Genomic DNA, 16,054 nt, shown 5'->3' with positions numbered 1-16,054 from the left:
AAGTCACCCGCAACGACCGACATTATTTTCTCAACATGCCGAGGTTCGCAGTTAGCGCGTTTTGCGGCTGCCGTGGACGCGCTTTCCTAGGTTTGGCTGACTCGACTAAAACACCATCGTCACACAACAGACAACGGAGAAAAGTCGGCTGGACTTCGCGTCAAGTGTCATTCAGACGAAACTATAGTCTTCTGGCTCTCTCTAACTGCGAATACGCCAGCTCAATTTCCTCCAGGTAGTCTTGTTCAACAGCTTTCCTTTGCACCACTTGCTTGAAGTTGACCTGGAGCGGCTTCTCTTTCTTCGTCGTCATAACCGTTTCCCTCGGAATCTTGATTTCGTCAATGTCGTTCTTGTTGGCGCCGACAATCACGCTCTCGTACAGCTCATCAAGCAGCTGCGCCTCGCCCTTTTCATCTAGTACTCCCTCCTTTATTTGAACAATGACGTACGGTGCAGGACGACCTTCTCCGCCCACTACCACGTTCTGCACCGCCTGGTGTCGCAGAATCCGGCTCTCGATGCCCTGCGCATGGAACTTCGCCAGCCAGTCCAATTTGGTCAAGTCATCTTTGCGAGCGGAAAATACCCATCGCGTGCGACCATCAGAGTCCTTGACAGGCCGGTACAGCTCGTTGGTTTCAACAAGCTTCAAGTCCCGGTGCCCTGAGTTCCAGAAAGCTAGCTGGAAAGGGTTGGTACGACCATCTTTAGCATTTTCGAGGATAAGCTCATGAAGACCGTCCGAGCCCTCCGTGTCCAGAGGCACCATCTTATGACCGTTTTCCGGAACGAAATCGTGCGTGTACCAAAGGCTCCTGTCCGCTGGTCGTAGGCCAATCTGGTCTCCATTCTCCGTGGAGCCGATCAGTGGGCTCAATCGCGTATGTTGACAGAGGTCATCCCCAATCGCTCGATCCAAGGGTGCGCCCATATATACAAGGAACTCCAGCGATTTCAACATATCTCTAGCTACTGGATCCTCGTAGAGGCCGGTAATAGTAAAGGGCGGACACTTGATGCCGTCGATCTTGTTCATCGAAGTGATCTTTTTGAACAGAGCAGGAGTCAGGGCGACTTCGCCTCTGGGCATCATCACACATGGAGCATCCAGGAACAATGGCGCCATGATCATCGCATGCAGGCCGGCTATCCATTGTGGCGGACAAGGGTTGAGAGCTGTCTTTCCGATCCAGCTTTCGTATACAATGCCTCGGGGCCAGTGTCTTCGGCTAAGTAGGGTTACGTTTTTCAGCGCGGCCCACATTCCGTTGGTATGGAAGATGGGTTTAGGATTGCCTGAAGAAAAATGAGCTTGTGACATCCGAAGGCGTTCTACTTGACTTACCAGTGGTACCGGATGTATGGATGATGACTATCTCATCCCACTTGGCCTCTTCATATGTTTTCTCGTATGGGTACCGCTCTTGTCCTTCGTTATCGAGCATCCACTCCAGTGACGGCACTGCACATAGCTTCAAGCCTGACTCCGGTCCGACCAATGGTCCTGCAGCGTCGTCCTCCGCATAGAGCCAAACGTTGCAACTGGTCAACTTTATAAGGCCCGCCAGCCCTTCATTGGTCACACGACCGTCCGGAACCAGCAACTACAAGAGCTATCAGCCAGAAACTTTTATCTTGCGAATCGAAACTTACCCTGCGTCCATTTTTAGCTACCGCCGGCACCAGGATGGCATATCGGGGATCGTTCGGCCCAAAGTAAGCAACTGTATCGCGACCTGACGCCTTACCAAACTGTTCATCAAACCAGAAAGCCAGCTTGTCGACGGCGTTGGCATACTGCTTCCACGTAATTGTTTTGTAGCCGTCCTGTTCCCAACCTTCCAATGCATATCTCATGTACATGTTGTTTGGTATCCATTGTGCTTTTTCCTCGATGGCGTGCACTGGGAGTTGGCCTGGAGGATATTCCGGTTCGTTCTCTGCTATGGAACCCATACTGGTATCTTGAAGATGAGATGAAGTCCAATGGTATCAAAGTAAAGTTTGAACAAAGATGCTGGTGCGGATGCACCTTTTATGGACTCTCCATCCATCTACGCCTCCTTTAGTCTTTGCCAGTATCGCATAAATGCTGGCAGAGTAGCCAGCCAGCCAGCCAGCCAAGCCGGCAAGTACAACCCAAGTTTATTGCTTGCTTGGTCGAATCAGCTGTCGCGGATTTGCACGTCTTTCCCGATTTGAAGTTCTCCGACTTCTTCATTTGGCTAGTGCTGAGCTCATCGGCTACGTCAAGCTCTCACATACAGGCCTGAGACGTATGCTTATATCGGCTTTCGCGGCTACAGTGAGAGTCAGCACGAATGGACGCATATCCGCGAAGGAATTGGGGCCGGGTGGAAATGCTAAAGGAGCAAGTCTCTTCACTAGTAAAGGATTTGGCAAAAGGTGGCTTGGAAAAGAGTTATCTTTCGTTGGAACATGTCAGCGCTTGAGAACGGCATGAATAGAAAAGAAGCGCTGATATTCATGCAGGATGCCCTATTGATGACGGTGAGGCGGCTAGACAGTTAGTGGCTCATGGCTCGTCTGCGCGTTTCTCTCTCAAGCCCCGCCGGTAACGGCGAATTTGGAATTGCAAGCCACGAGATTGCGGTATCGTGGAACACCAAGTCTGAAATTACGTCGAATACTGTGCTCATGATTATACTATGTTCGCACAAATGGCTCCGTTCCCAATCCTCCAACGAAAGGTTCATGAGGTAAGCCTCAGACCTTGGTCTGGACCTCAACACTACCCATCTTCTTTTCTTCGCGGTATTGTTCTTCTGCAATCACATCTGCAGGGATGCGATCGGGCGTCGAATTCACCAGCACCAGCATCGGGCCCAGAGCAAGAGCCATCAACCCGAAAGTGACGCAGAAGCCGATTAAAGGTGATGTCTTGATCTGCGTGTTCATGCCGTATGAGATGGCTTGTCCGATGGCCTCAAGACAACGGAAAGCTGCGCCATTGCGCACGTTTGCTATGTTATATTAGTTCTTGACCTGTTGGGGCTACTGAGCCATGAAGCATACCTTGAGCGTCTGTTGCAAAAGACGAGAGTAGCCAGTACATGTACGACTGCGACAAAGGACCTGTAGTCTGAACAAAGAAGTATGGCAAGAAGGAACGCGCATACAGCGAGTCGTCCCAGTCGATCTTTCCGGGGTTGTTGCTGTTGAAACGAACTTGCATAACAATCGACCAGATGTAAACGCCAAGGTTGAGGACCACAACCGTGAAGAGACCGATCTGCGCGCGACGTCGTTGACTGACACCCTTGAGATCAAGTATGAAGCCCAAACCGAAGCAGCCAACGATACAGAAGAAAGGTGAGATGAGGGAGGAGAGCGCGCGGGCGCGGACACTGAAGTAGGTACCAAGGTAGGTGGACCATGTACCACTAATGCCTTATTAGCAAGTGTTCTTGTCAGCATCTGGCAAGATTGACGAACCTGTAGAAGAACGACCATATGGCCCAGAAAGCAGATAGCAGGATCAGCTTCGAGGTCATGGTTACCTTGATCTGTTTGAATTCCATCTTCGTGCCGATTTTCTCGGACACTAGGATACGCGTTCCGTCCGAGCGTACGACTCGTTCAAGAGGGGATATGAGGAAGGCGAAGGGCAAGGCCATACATTCGATGATCAAAAAAGCGACATATGTATCGGGTGTCACGCCACCGACGACACCTTTCTCGTGGTTTTTCGACAGACTGTAGGGCAAATGTCAGCTATCACTTCATGGGTTCCGCGTTGGGAACACTCACTTAATAGCACCGCCAACGAGCTGCCCCAAGTTCCTAGCAACGATCCAGAGTGCCAAGTATTTGCCACGAGATCCGGATGGTGCAAGAGACATGATAGTGCCCGACTCGGCCACATACCAAGTGCCGGTCCCAATGCCAGTGAAGAAGCCACCCAAAATCAGGTACCATTGGTTTCCAAACTTGGAATTGCAGTAGTACGAAGAGCCTCGAATTGGAAATGAGCAAGCACCGATGACCAACGCCCATTTGGTTCCAAGCTTGTTAACGATGGGTCCACCGAGAGCACAGCAGACAGCCAGCATCGTATAGTTGACGGCTGTCGCGATATTCGACGTTTGAGGAGTTGCGAGACCACCTCCACCGAGACCTGAAGCCTTCTTAGCTTGAACTGCTGAAGTTTAGCACGGCGATAAGGAGCCTACCAGCGATAGCATCAGCCATGGCAGGGCCACAGAAGGCCTGCACACTTAGTAACAGCATTTGCGTCAAACTATGTTGCCAGATCCTCTTCCATCTTGGCACTGTTCTGGCATACTCTTCCATGTTGATTCTTTCATCCGCTACTTCGTGTGTGGGAGGAGGGGCAGCGTCGAACTTGGACATCTTTTAAGACTCTTGTTGGCAAGACCGGAAGGGAATCGAGTTCGGTGTGAGCTGAGCTCCGGTTTGAAGTGCAATCAAAAGCATACCACCCAAGCCTTATATATACTAAGCTGCCATCACACATATCTTCCACCTGCCGTCTACACACGCATCCAGCATCCCGGCTTATCTGTGGACTTCGGGCCTACATTACCCCAGGATGGGGTAAATCGAATAGTTCCCGCCGAAGGGTCCAGCTGATAGCGACATGTGGAGTCAATGATGTTGGTGATAGACGGGCGTTCGAGGGAGAGGACAGTTGGGATGAGAGTGCAGACTAGACTGAACTAGGAAATGCGACCAGTCGGGAAAGTGGAGGCTCGATGCTAGTATGGTTAAGGCATGGTAAGCATGCGCTAGCCATGGGATGCAGCCTTTGCAAGGCTTAGATGTTGGGTTGCTACGTTTGGGTTACAGCATGCGAGTCAGATGCAAGATGCTCCGCGGACTGAGTGCCGGGCCCGCAACAGTTGGAGCTTGTTGATATCGCAGTACAGCTGTATCGACCCATTTCCGTTATCGCGATGTGAAGGATGGAAGAAGACCAGCATTTGTTCGATGCGCAAGCCGGGTGGGAACGGAGATAGCCGCAGCTTTACGCACCACTGACGTCCGCCAGCCTAGCCCTATTTGGACACTGTAACAGTCGGGATCACCAAGCGAGGAGGGCCGGCGATACTTGGGACGGCAGGCCTCTATTACTCAATCAAAACCTCCTGAGCTCGCATCTGACGCGTGGAGAATGGATCGCCATCGTATCATCTCACTGGTGGCGTGTGCAGCCTTGATCGATACTTAACCGGCGGAATTACACCGCGGATCGGTACTGATAACGACTTCCGGCATCGCCCTTTGGTACTACAGCACGCGAGAAGTCTCAAGCGTGACAGACACTGTTACTCCAACATGACACCTACCAAGGCAAACACCTCTGTCATTGTGGTGGGTGGCGGCGGTACCATTGGGTCTTCAACAGCCCTTCATCTTGTACGCTCAGGATACACACCGTCGAATGTCACAGTTCTGGACACTTACCCGATTCCATCATCGCAATCAGCCGGCAATGACTTGAACAAAATCATGGGTATCCGCTTGCGGAACAAGGTGGATTTGCAGCTGAGCTTGGAGGCGAGGCAGATGTGGACAGAAGACGATCTGTTCAAACAGTACTTTCACAAAACAGGGCGGGTGAGTGACAACACGTCAAAAAGTATGCGCACGCTTGAAGTTGATGAGTCTTGTAGCTCGACTGCGCACATGGCGAGAAAGGACTCGCAGATCTTAAGCAAGCCTACCAGGCCCTGCTCGATGCGAACGCTGGTCTGGAGGCGACTACAGAATGGCTAGATTCCGAGGATGAGATTCTAAAGAAGATGCCGCTTCTCGATCGCGAACAGATCAAGGGATGGAAAGCCGTCTTTAGCCAAGACGGCGGATGGCTTGCTGCAGCAAAAGCCATCAATGCTATCGGTGGATACCTGCGCGACAAAGGCGTCAAATTCGGCTTCGGTGGAGCAGGCTCTTTCAAACGACCTCTTCTTGCCGAGGGCGTTTGTATTGGCGTTGAGACGATTGACGGAACAAAATACTATGCTGACAAGGTCGTGTTGGCGGCTGGTGCATGGAGTCCTACATTGGTCGATCTTGAAGAACAGTGTGTGTCGAAGGTATATTACTGCAATCCAGTCGTTAAACAAGCACATCTAAAATATACAGGCCTGGGTATACGCTCACATGCAGCTGTCTCCAAGCGAAGCCACAGAATACAAAAACGTTCCCGTAGTCTACAACGGCGATGTGGGCTTCTTCTTCGAGCCCGACGAGCACGGTGTCATCAAAGTCTGTGACGAGTTTCCAGGATTTACGCGCTTCAAGCAACATCAACCTTTCGGCACATCTTCTCCGAGACTCATTTCTGTCCCGAGATCTGCCGCAAAACACCCTACAGATACCTACCCAGACGCGTCGGAGGCCAGTATCCGCAAGGCCATCGCGACGTTTCTGCCCAGATTCACCGAGAAGGAACTATTCAACAGACATCTGTGTTGGTGTACTGATACGGCAGATGCAGCGCTGTTGATGTGCGAACATCCTGAGTGGAAGAACTTTATTCTGGCCACGGGTGACAGTGGGTAAGACTTCATCCTAATGTACTATACATTTTTACACGTTTCTAACACCATGTGTAGCCACACTTTCAAGCTTCTGCCTAACATCGGTAAACATGTGGTCGAGCTTCTCGAAGGTAGATTGTCAGATGACCTAGCGCATGCGTGGAGATGGCGTCCCGGTACTGGCGATGCGCTGAAGTCACGAAGGGCGGCGCGTGCTACGGACCTCGCGGACATGCCAGGATGGAATCACGACGGTGAAGCGCCCAGAGCGAAGATATAGTTTCAGCCGAGATGGTGTTAATACAGTGCCATGTGATCGATGATAGTTATATGATCGTCCTGGATGTGCGAATATCTCCGCTTTGAGGTAACACATTAATGCCCGCTACCCAACCTAGGCTATGAGAGTTTCCATCTGCTATCGCGGTAGAACTACTACACAATCACAAGCTCGCTGTAGCAGCCCCAGTGGTCCTGTGAGTGTCCCGAATGAAGAACTCAAGGTGCTTTCGCATGATTCTCAGCGTCTGCAACCAGTTTTAGTTCAGTCTCTATACAAGTCTTGGGGTTCTTACTCGTTTGCACCGCTTTCGAGGCAGTCCCCGTGGTAATTTCTTGATTTCTCTAGCTTTCATGTCGAGCCACTCTTCGGGTGTACCAGCCGTGAGATAATGGTTGAGTTGTTCAGAAAAGATGTCTTCATCATCGTCTTCGGTGGTGCTGAAGAAGTCGTAGCCCAGGACTTTGATGTCTATGTTAGCTTCGCGAAGCGTCATGAACACTGGCTTGATGGCCTCGAGCGCCTGATAAAATGCTAAGCTCGATTGCATGCCCGCTTCCAGATAGATTTTGATGCTGATATCTTGGTAATCTTTCAACATGAGCAGACTGTTCATGCTGTCGGTCAGAGCGTCCAAAGCTATTCTTTTACCTGGATAGATAGTCATAGCGGTCTCTTCGATCTTCATAACAAGGCACCGAATGTCCTTCTTGACCGCGAATACCATGGGACCAAAGTGGTTGCGCTCGAGATGGGCACGTACGTAACGGTAGTCGAGCTCTGCACCTGACAAGACCCTGAAGTACCTAGTCGCAGCCTCAGATGCGAAGTCTACGCCAACGAAGGTGACGTTTGCGAAACGCGGCACAGGCAGCTCTGGTGCATTTGTGGCAGCTTCGTCTAAGAAATATTGCTTAGGAACAAACGAGATAACCTCGTCCATGCTCTCGACGTGTTCCCCCGTCCAGAGATAATCGTAGACATGGTCTCGAAGTTCGCGAGGAAGCTTCGCAAGGATGATTGCTGTAAGGGATGAACATAGCTGCAGATCAGCGCAAGCCGTAGCGATATGATCAATCGAACAGTTGACGGCTTCCATATCTCTCACAAGATTACAGAGCTTGGTGTCCTTGTCCATCATGTTTTTGAGTTTCGCATGTCTGAGCTGCTCCTCTTCAGTTGCAATAATACCGTAGTCGTATTCAAAATTGAAGTCCCCACGAGCCAAACACTCCAAGTCATCAGTGAGGTTCGCGTAATCCTCGTGCAGCTTCCGCCTTGCCCAGACTTCTTCTTGAGATTTGTTGTAGTCCGTCATGAGCAGCCTCCCCGCATCGTAGAGATCAGCGACACGAGCGCTGTCGTCTCTGTTCAAGCCCCAGAATCGACGGTCTGCAGCTGTATTTGAAACACTACAAATCTTTAGCAAGATGTCATATACCAAGCTGGATGGAATCATACATTCGCGGCCGTTTCGCTGCTGTGAGGTCGGAGCGATGCGGACCTGAACTCGCCGTACGTTTCATCTCGTCGCCTGGTATGACAGAAGGATAAAAGACAGAGGGAGAGAGGAAGAAACTGGAGGGCGTGATGGTGTTTGTTGACCATCCTGGCCACGAATCAGGCACCAGGGTGATGTGATTGGCTCGGGAGGTGCTGCTGCTTGCGCCACAACTACTCTTCACATTGTGCGCCGCATGTTCATTTTCGACGGCATATTGATAGAATCTAAAGATCTCATGACCATCTGCGGTGTTCACACAGGTCAACCTTCCAGGACGATGAACGAGACCAGTGGCCGTGGTGCTGCGCAGATGGCGACGCCGCTTTCGGGTTACTGGTAGCCGAGAGAGGCTTGCAGGGCGCTACGTCATGCAGAATATGGAGGACGCCGGCACGACTCCACTGGAGCCACTCAAATAACCAGCTTCCAGCAATACTCATGTGAGCCCACACCGACAATGCGCCGCCATATGCATGGCCACGCTGCCATTGCCCGTCTGCGAAGAGTTGACCTGACATTGTGCATCGCGAAACGCCGTCGATAGCATCTCATCCTTCGTCTGACGGCCCCAACTCGAAACCGGGATAGCTACGCTTGCCAATAGTGGAGCTACTGCTGCCATCGCGTGAGCGCGCATGCCAGTACGACCACGACTCTGAACCACGACATGGCGCAACAGTTTCTTGCCGACCGCAATGGTTGGCTGTCGTTCAGGAGCAGCACGCCCGTGCTGTACATCACCGCCGAAGATGCCGAGTTCGATATCGAGACGATGAAGGCATGGCGCGACGAAGGCTTCATTGTTGAATACATACCCTTCGGGAAAGGCGGAAAGCAATATGTACAGACGCTCCATAAACTAGGCGACAACATGGGCATCGGGGAACGGTATGCCATCGTAGGTATACAGCCCCCACAAAGCCTGGCACATGTCATGCGCCCCGTTACCTACCCAAACACGTACTGACTACATCGGTCCAGCCTTTGGTGACGCTGCAGCCGTATGTCTAGACGTCTTCTCGGAACCAAAAACTGCCACCTCGAAACTCTGCTCCCTCATCGCGTACTACCCGACCTCCATTCCGGATACGCGACATCGCTTTACATCCTCTTTTCGCGTGCTCGTGCATCTTGCTGAGGGAACATCTGGCAACGAGAACACTGTAGGCGTGACGCGTCGCCCAGAAGTCCTGGGTATACAGGGCAAGCGGAAAACGGTGCAGAAACGTGTTACACGTGGTATCGGCGCCGGAGGCTTGCAAGACAAGATCCTGTATCCTTGCTTCACATATGAAGGCGTGGATCCAGGGTTTGCAGAGCATGATCTGGATGAGTACGATGCCGTCGCCGATGCGCTCGCCTGGAGTAGGAGTTTGAGTACCGTTCGCAAGGGTTTCAGCGCCGAGGTGGATCTGGAGCGCGTATTGGAGGAAAACGAAGAGCGTGCGCATAGTAACCCCTTGTCCTAATCCATACACGAGCTGACACCAAGCAGAGAAGTACCGTGGAAAATCGCTCGATAAACTCCTAGAGACCTACACTAAAAAGCCCACGCCCTACACAAATTTCACACCAACCATGACTGGTGGAAGCGGACTCCCCGATCTGAAGCGCTTTTACCGCGACTACTTTCTCAAAACCTCTCCACCGTCCATGCACATGCGACTCATCTCGCGCACAGTCGGCGTCGACCAAATCGTAGACGAACTCTACATCCAGTTCAAGCATACCTGCCAGATGCCGTGGATCCTTCCTGGCGTTGAGCCCACGAACCAGAAAGTCGAGATAGTGGTCGTGAGCATCGTAGGATTCAGGGCGGGGAAGATATGGTCTGAGAGAGTCTACTGGGACCAAGCTTCAGTGCTATTCCAGGTCGGTCTTCTCGACCCTGAAGAGGTGCCAAAAGATTTCAAGAAGACAGATGACGACGAAGATGGACTGGAGATGCTACCCGTTAGTGGAAGTGAGGCTGCCAGGAAGGTCATGGATGTGGAGAGTGAAGAGTTTAATGATATGATTGATGATTGGTAAGAAGCAATAATGCATGGCTCAGGCTTATTTGAGAGCTTGCATGGGAGTATCAGAAGCGATAGTGTTAATTACGCTGTATACAGTGCATACATACTATTGGCAACAGGCCAGTATCGCGATATAATACACTTTTACTCCACTTCATTATACCTGATTGTTGGTATCAATAGCGGCAATTGCATGTTTTGCTCAATGAAAATGATGTCGACCTCAGTACCTGGGTGACCGTCCAGTAAGACTTCACATATGAAGAGAACCTTCTCCTCATTTTTGCTATCGAGATGTCGTAACAGCAGACACGATTTAGAAGATGGTCCTATTGAGAATCGTTCATTTGTACGCAGAATGCTTATATCTATCTGTACTTAAGGAAACCCCAAGCGAATGGACACATCGTGAACTATGATCGTAATTGACAGATCTCGTCCCAACCTGTTTGACTCATGACCGTAGAGAGCGAAAGACCGGAAACGCGCAATGCAGTGATGTAAAGTCGAAGAGAGTGTGTTGAACGAGATAACGTCGTATACTAAGATGAAAGTTGACTTGAGAGATGACACAACGGAACAGACACTTGGAACGCATCCACTTCTAAAAATCGTAAGAATCCCCAACCACACTGTGCGTTCAACTCTGTAAGCTTATATCGGCCTCGGGCATCGGTGACGGAACAGAAGGCGAACCTACACGTCCTGGTGCCTCTGCGTGTTCACTCTCTTCGTTTAGCGGAGTTGGGTGCGTGGGGTTTGCGGTTCCGTACCGTAAACTGAGGAAGTTCTGTTGAGCGAACTGCGGGAGAGACGATTGCTTGCACGCCCTCTTGCGGTAGTAATGGTCCTGACAGCATTTCCAGTTGCAGCCGAATCGATCGACAAACGAGCATCCCCACGGTTTAGACGTGTTTGCTGCCACTCGTTCATGACACTGTGCATCGAGAGAGGGCGAGGAGATCCCGATCCACGACGATCGCGTTGAAGGCTCTCAATCAACAGCTGATGTGGCGTAGGAGCCATCATCACTCGCTCAACAGCAGTTTCGGCGTCTGAGAGATTCGTTTCGCTCATGCTGAATGGCCGACTGTCTAGAGTATGGGTACTTCCCCGGAAGGTATCCCAGTATTCGTTAGTACCGAATATGTTTCCAACGTAGGCCAAGGCAGAGTGACGTCTGGCAAGTGGTCGATGATTGAGGAGTAGCAAATCCTCAGAAGCGTCAGCTTGAGTTCCGGTATCACTCATAACAGGAAGGGCGGCCAGGGTAGCAGATCCCGTGTAGCGAACTCTAAAGTCTGTCATTTGCCTGCGGCCCCATTCGATACGCTTGTGTGGAGGTAGAGTCTGGATGGCCTGGGTGTCGACCGCTCTGAGCGCAGCTAGCGCACCTGCAGCGGTAGTGGAAGGAGTGCAGACATCGAAGTAACCTTGGCTAAATTCTTCGTCAAGATCTACGCGGGACTCTGTAGGATCCATCGGAGCTGGCGAAAGTGCTATGGCGGGCGCTACAAAGGGCGACGAAGGCGTGATAGCCGGGATGTGGTAGTCTGGGATGGTATGACCCTCGCTCGGGAACAACGGCTTGTCGGTACTTGCTCGTGGCGTGCGGAAACTTGCTGCTACTTTGCGTTTGAGACGAAGAAAAGCTTTCCAGCCCTTGGATACCACAAGTTTGCCAGTGTTTGTATGCTTCTGGCTGGAGCTTGGTAATCGGACCGCACCGTTGGAGTCGGAAGAGACTGGATTGGACTCGCTGTCTATAGCAGCTGAACGCCGCTGGATATAACTACGCCCAGTTGAGCGCACGGAGGTCTCCCGTGATGGACTGAGCGATGCGACTTCTGGAATGGCCGTAAGAGTGGGAGGCAATGCGACGATAGAGTTGGCAGCCTTGATGATATGGACCAGGGTGCTATGGAATTCGGTCTCAGCTTCGAGCGACTCCGGATCTAAGCTCTTCGTGGAAAGAAGAGATAGTCGCCTGCCATTGCCTTTCCCGAAGGCTAACCACAACTTCTTGCACTTATCACAGCGGACGTCACCGACGGCAGGAGAGTCGCCTGATATACGAACACGCACCTGCACAGAGTTGTGGTGGTGGTGGCAGCTCGGACAGTTGCCGCTAAGATTCAGTGCCCAATGACCTTCAGACAATCGATTTGCACTTCCGGTAGACGATGCCGTGTCATGTCTGGCGAGCTCGACCGTATGGACAGGAGCCGTTGTATATCCGAGGCTGTTGCATGATCCACCTATATGGACTGAGGGAGCCTGAGAGTCCATCCTGGAGAGATGTTTCCCGGTTGCGGGCCGTTGCTAAGCAATGAATCGAGTTCCGCGACTGTGTTGCCCCAGACAGTGCCTCGCTTGGTGCATGGGAATGATCCGGTCAGAGAAAACGGTAAACAAACGGCAGATGAGAGGTATTTTCTGGAACGGATGTGCCCGCAGGCTGTATGGATGAAGGCTGATTGGTATGAAAAGGTTGAGGCGGAGCTACCAGATGCATTCTGACCATGGATGGTAGAAACCTTTAAGGATCAGGCCTACATGTGAACGCAAGGCATACACACCGACTGATAGCTTGTGCCTGATTTTAGGCATCACGAATTCTAGCAAATGACTTGGAGACGAGGGAAACTGTTGAGGCCAACTGTGGCGCAGCCATCCTGGAGAAGTTTGGCCCCTTCACGAACCAGTGGAGGCTGACAGAGATGTGGCTGGAATCATGGCATCGTGACAACAGGGCCTGTATGGGATGAACTGGGAAAGAATCAAATGACGTACCGGTCGTGTGACAGGCAGTAGTTTGGGTCGAACGCATGAAGAGATGCATTGTTAGGCGTCCTGTGGTACTTGTGCACAGCCACAAACTCATAGCCACAGCATATTATCTGCAGAGGCAGGGCGACAAGAGCGGTGAAGCAAGACAGCATCGGAAAGTGGTGTAGCCGAAATCTCGCGGCTTGAAACCGATTGCGCTGAGTCGCAGAGACTTGGTGAATGCAAGGGAGAGGAGTTGCAATGCGTGGCTTCCGTGCTTGGTGATCGTCACGTGCAGCTCCCGTTTCGGAGTGGCTGGCTCGCTTATCTTATCAACAAGAGTCTGCACACACTCCTACTCACAGAATTAGACCTGTCCTCATCGCCAGACAACACCACATCGACGACGTACGACAAGCCGCCACCATGTGTGAGTATACCCGGACACTGTCGACTTGCATCACTTCCTGCGATCCGGGCATCATTTGCGCCGAGTGCGCCGCCCGCAGCGCGTGGAGTGGGGACGCAACAATCGATGTCGAGACACTCAAGTAGAGATATGCTGACTATCTTACAGCGCTCGTCTCCGGAGAGAAGTCCAAGTACGTACAGAATATAGCCTGCAGAGTCCTGTTCAGTCCGCTGCCTTCGCCTCGATATGCCTGGTCCGATTAAAGCCGCACAATATCGCGATTCGCCCTTCCAGTCCAGCAGCAATCCGAGGATAGTGAGAGAGGATAGAGCGATGCATGGACGCAACAAGCGTTTCAGGAAAATGATGAGAATTGCAAGCGAAGGGAGGATTTCGACATGCTGTTTGGACTGGAGTGGCCAATTGCGGTAGCGGATGGCTCTCGACTACAGAGACCTACGAACAGAGACGATGCACAACCGTGTGATTAGAGCAGTGCTGACTTTCCCAGCTTCCAGTACATCATCCGTTTGTTGAACACAAACGTCGATGGAAAGCAGAAGGTCATGTACGCCTTGACCAAGATCACTGGTGTCGGTCGCCGCTACTCCAACTTGGTCTGCAAGAAGGCCGATGTCGACCTCACCAAGCGCGCTGGTGACCTCACCTCCGAAGAGCTTGAGCGCCTCGTTACCATCATCCAGAACCCTCTCCAGTGTACGCAATGGCAGTTTCCATGGCAAAGGTCCCGCACTGACACTCCACAGACAAGATTCCTTCCTGGTTCCTCAACAGGCAGCGCGATATCGTCGATGGCAAGAACAGCCAGGTCCTCGCCAACGGTGTCGCCTCCAAGCTCCGTGACGATCTCGAGCGCTTGAAGAAGATCCGCGCTCACCGTGGTCTCCGTCACTACTGGGGCCTCCGTGTCCGCGGTCAGCACTCAAAGACCACCGGTCGCCGCGGCCGAACCGTCGGTGTCTCCAAGAAGAAGGGTTAAAGGTTTTCGCATGCGCTGGGCAGCTGGGGCTGGAACATGCCTTTACGAAATGGGTGGTGCACTTACGGTGTTTATCAAACGGCTTTCATTGGCTTTCACGCTTACACTCCATGCGGCAATGCACGATGTGGAGTGAGGTGGTGCGGCACGGTTAGGGTTGGCCGAATACAGCCTGTACCAAAATCACACATTCAAATTTCGACTTGTTCCAACATGACATGTGCTCGCTTTCGACAGTCGACAGGTCGTATTGGCCAGCTTGGGGGGACGGCTCTATGGTGCCTAGATGGGCCTAGATAGGCCTAGTAATTGGTGATGAAGGACTAACTTCGCATACGCGGCCATACTTCGCCCACCACGTCACACAACCACCACGCTTGTTAGGACCTCGCTACGCACTATGTTTCCTGACTACTGGTTCTTGATATTGGTAAGCAGAGCCATCGGCTCGGTCCGCTAAAGGCGTCTAGGTTGGTTCCCTTGGATCCCACAAGCATACACAACAACAATCACGGATTAAGGTTGCGATCGGTGGCGGCTGTCGCGGGCAAAAATAACCTCCTGAGTTTTCACATACCCAACTAAGTGTGTCGGTCCTTTGTGACCTATCTGAATGATAGATCAAGCGCCAAGTGTGGAGTGCGCTGTCCCACGCATCCTGCAGCAAATCGACCTCTCCCGATCGTCGGCATCTGCGGTATCATTGTCTCCTGTTCGTTGGTGATCCCGTGTTCCCCGCAGTTTACGCCTTTTCTCAAAGGAGGGAACGCGGAAGACAATTGACTTTCTCGTATGGCGCCGGATTCGTGGCATGGCTGCATATTCGACATGCAGGGCTAGCGAAACGGCCGCATGTCTGAGGTGATTACGGTGGATATAAGCCTTACTGACGGTGCCGACACTCGTTAGGCCGGCAGAAGGCCTCTTTTTCGTGGTTTCTCCTTTCGTCTGGAATTTTTTTCCATTCGACCGCAGTCAGTACTCCGTCATGGCACTACTCACAGCACCACCCCGTACTCCTTCCCCAAGAGTGCGCATACGATCACAATCGTTCGACTCGCCGTCATCGCGTATCAGTATTACCCCTACGGAAGAATCTCCACTGTCAAAGTCCACTGGCTCGCTCATCACTCTCTCAAGCTACGATGCCATCAAAGCTGCGGCACAGGGAGCAATGCGCTCCGTCCGAATGCTACTCCCCCTAAACACCAAGATGAGCGATGAATCTATTTTCTCCGGTGCCTCTAGTCCCGCTTCTTCAGCGGCAAGTTCTCCGAGCTCGGCTGGAAGCGAGACGGAATTTTTCACAAACCCACCACCATCATCGTCGCATTCGTCGCGACGTCGTCGTCCCCGTCCTCACCCCCTATCGTTCACACAGCAGACCAGCCGTGAGGATGATGCTGTCATCGTTGAACCCACCTCCCCGTTCCTCTACCAAGACACCAGTTGTCCAATGTACTCGCCGTGGCTAGTTCGCGTAGTACTGGACATGTACGACGTCAGGGGTCTGGATTGGATGGCGATTGCGGATCCGATTG

General features: G+C 52.0%; 6 protein-coding genes across 6 annotated transcripts; 3 read left to right on the top strand and 3 right to left on the bottom strand.

The window, feature by feature from the left end:
* Positions 1 to 181: 181 nt before the first annotated feature.
* Positions 182 to 1,959, bottom strand: ACET3X_000598 (uncharacterized protein; the record flags this gene model as incomplete). The annotated part of the gene is made up of 3 exons (XM_069447912.1): positions 182 to 1,299; positions 1,349 to 1,607; positions 1,657 to 1,959. The coding sequence occupies 3 exons, from the start codon at positions 1,957 to 1,959 to the stop codon at positions 182 to 184; spliced, it is 1,680 nt and encodes a 559-aa protein (XP_069310840.1).
* Positions 1,960 to 2,730: 771 nt separating this feature from the next.
* ACET3X_000597 (uncharacterized protein) lies at positions 2,731 to 4,215 on the bottom strand (the record flags this gene model as incomplete). The annotated part of the gene is made up of 5 exons (XM_069447911.1): positions 2,731 to 2,987; positions 3,040 to 3,407; positions 3,460 to 3,720; positions 3,775 to 4,141; positions 4,197 to 4,215. The coding sequence occupies 5 exons, from the start codon at positions 4,213 to 4,215 to the stop codon at positions 2,731 to 2,733; spliced, it is 1,272 nt and encodes a 423-aa protein (XP_069310839.1).
* A 1,107-nt stretch (positions 4,216 to 5,322) lies between these two features.
* Positions 5,323 to 6,810, top strand: ACET3X_000596 (uncharacterized protein; the record flags this gene model as incomplete). Its single annotated transcript, XM_069447908.1, has 4 exons — positions 5,323 to 5,604; positions 5,661 to 6,083; positions 6,133 to 6,548; positions 6,606 to 6,810. 4 exons carry the CDS (start codon positions 5,323 to 5,325, stop codon positions 6,808 to 6,810), a joined length of 1,326 nt encoding a protein of 441 aa, XP_069310838.1.
* A 163-nt stretch (positions 6,811 to 6,973) lies between these two features.
* Positions 6,974 to 8,336, bottom strand: ACET3X_000595 (uncharacterized protein; the record flags this gene model as incomplete). Its single annotated transcript, XM_069447907.1, has 3 exons — positions 6,974 to 7,057; positions 7,106 to 8,222; positions 8,272 to 8,336. The coding sequence occupies 3 exons, from the start codon at positions 8,334 to 8,336 to the stop codon at positions 6,974 to 6,976; spliced, it is 1,266 nt and encodes a 421-aa protein (XP_069310837.1).
* A 645-nt stretch (positions 8,337 to 8,981) lies between these two features.
* ACET3X_000594 (uncharacterized protein) lies at positions 8,982 to 10,345 on the top strand (the record flags this gene model as incomplete). The annotated part of the gene is made up of 3 exons (XM_069447906.1): positions 8,982 to 9,216; positions 9,296 to 9,757; positions 9,810 to 10,345. The coding sequence occupies 3 exons, from the start codon at positions 8,982 to 8,984 to the stop codon at positions 10,343 to 10,345; spliced, it is 1,233 nt and encodes a 410-aa protein (XP_069310836.1).
* A 3,131-nt stretch (positions 10,346 to 13,476) lies between these two features.
* ACET3X_000593 (40S ribosomal protein uS13) lies at positions 13,477 to 14,715 on the top strand. Its single transcript, XM_069447905.1, has 4 exons — positions 13,477 to 13,531; positions 13,679 to 13,703; positions 14,025 to 14,230; positions 14,281 to 14,715. The coding sequence occupies exons 1-4, from the start codon at positions 13,528 to 13,530 to the stop codon at positions 14,511 to 14,513; spliced, it is 468 nt and encodes a 155-aa protein (XP_069310835.1). The 5' UTR covers positions 13,477 to 13,527; the 3' UTR covers positions 14,514 to 14,715.
* The last annotated feature ends 1,339 nt before the right edge of the window (positions 14,716 to 16,054 follow it).

The sequence above is a fragment of the Alternaria dauci genome, chromosome 1, assembly GCF_042100115.1.
Source record: "Alternaria dauci strain A2016 chromosome 1, whole genome shotgun sequence".
Lineage (NCBI taxonomy): Eukaryota > Fungi > Ascomycota > Dothideomycetes > Pleosporales > Pleosporaceae > Alternaria > Alternaria dauci.
Note: the sequence above shows the minus strand (reverse complement) of the source record. Positions and strands in the feature narration are given on the sequence as shown.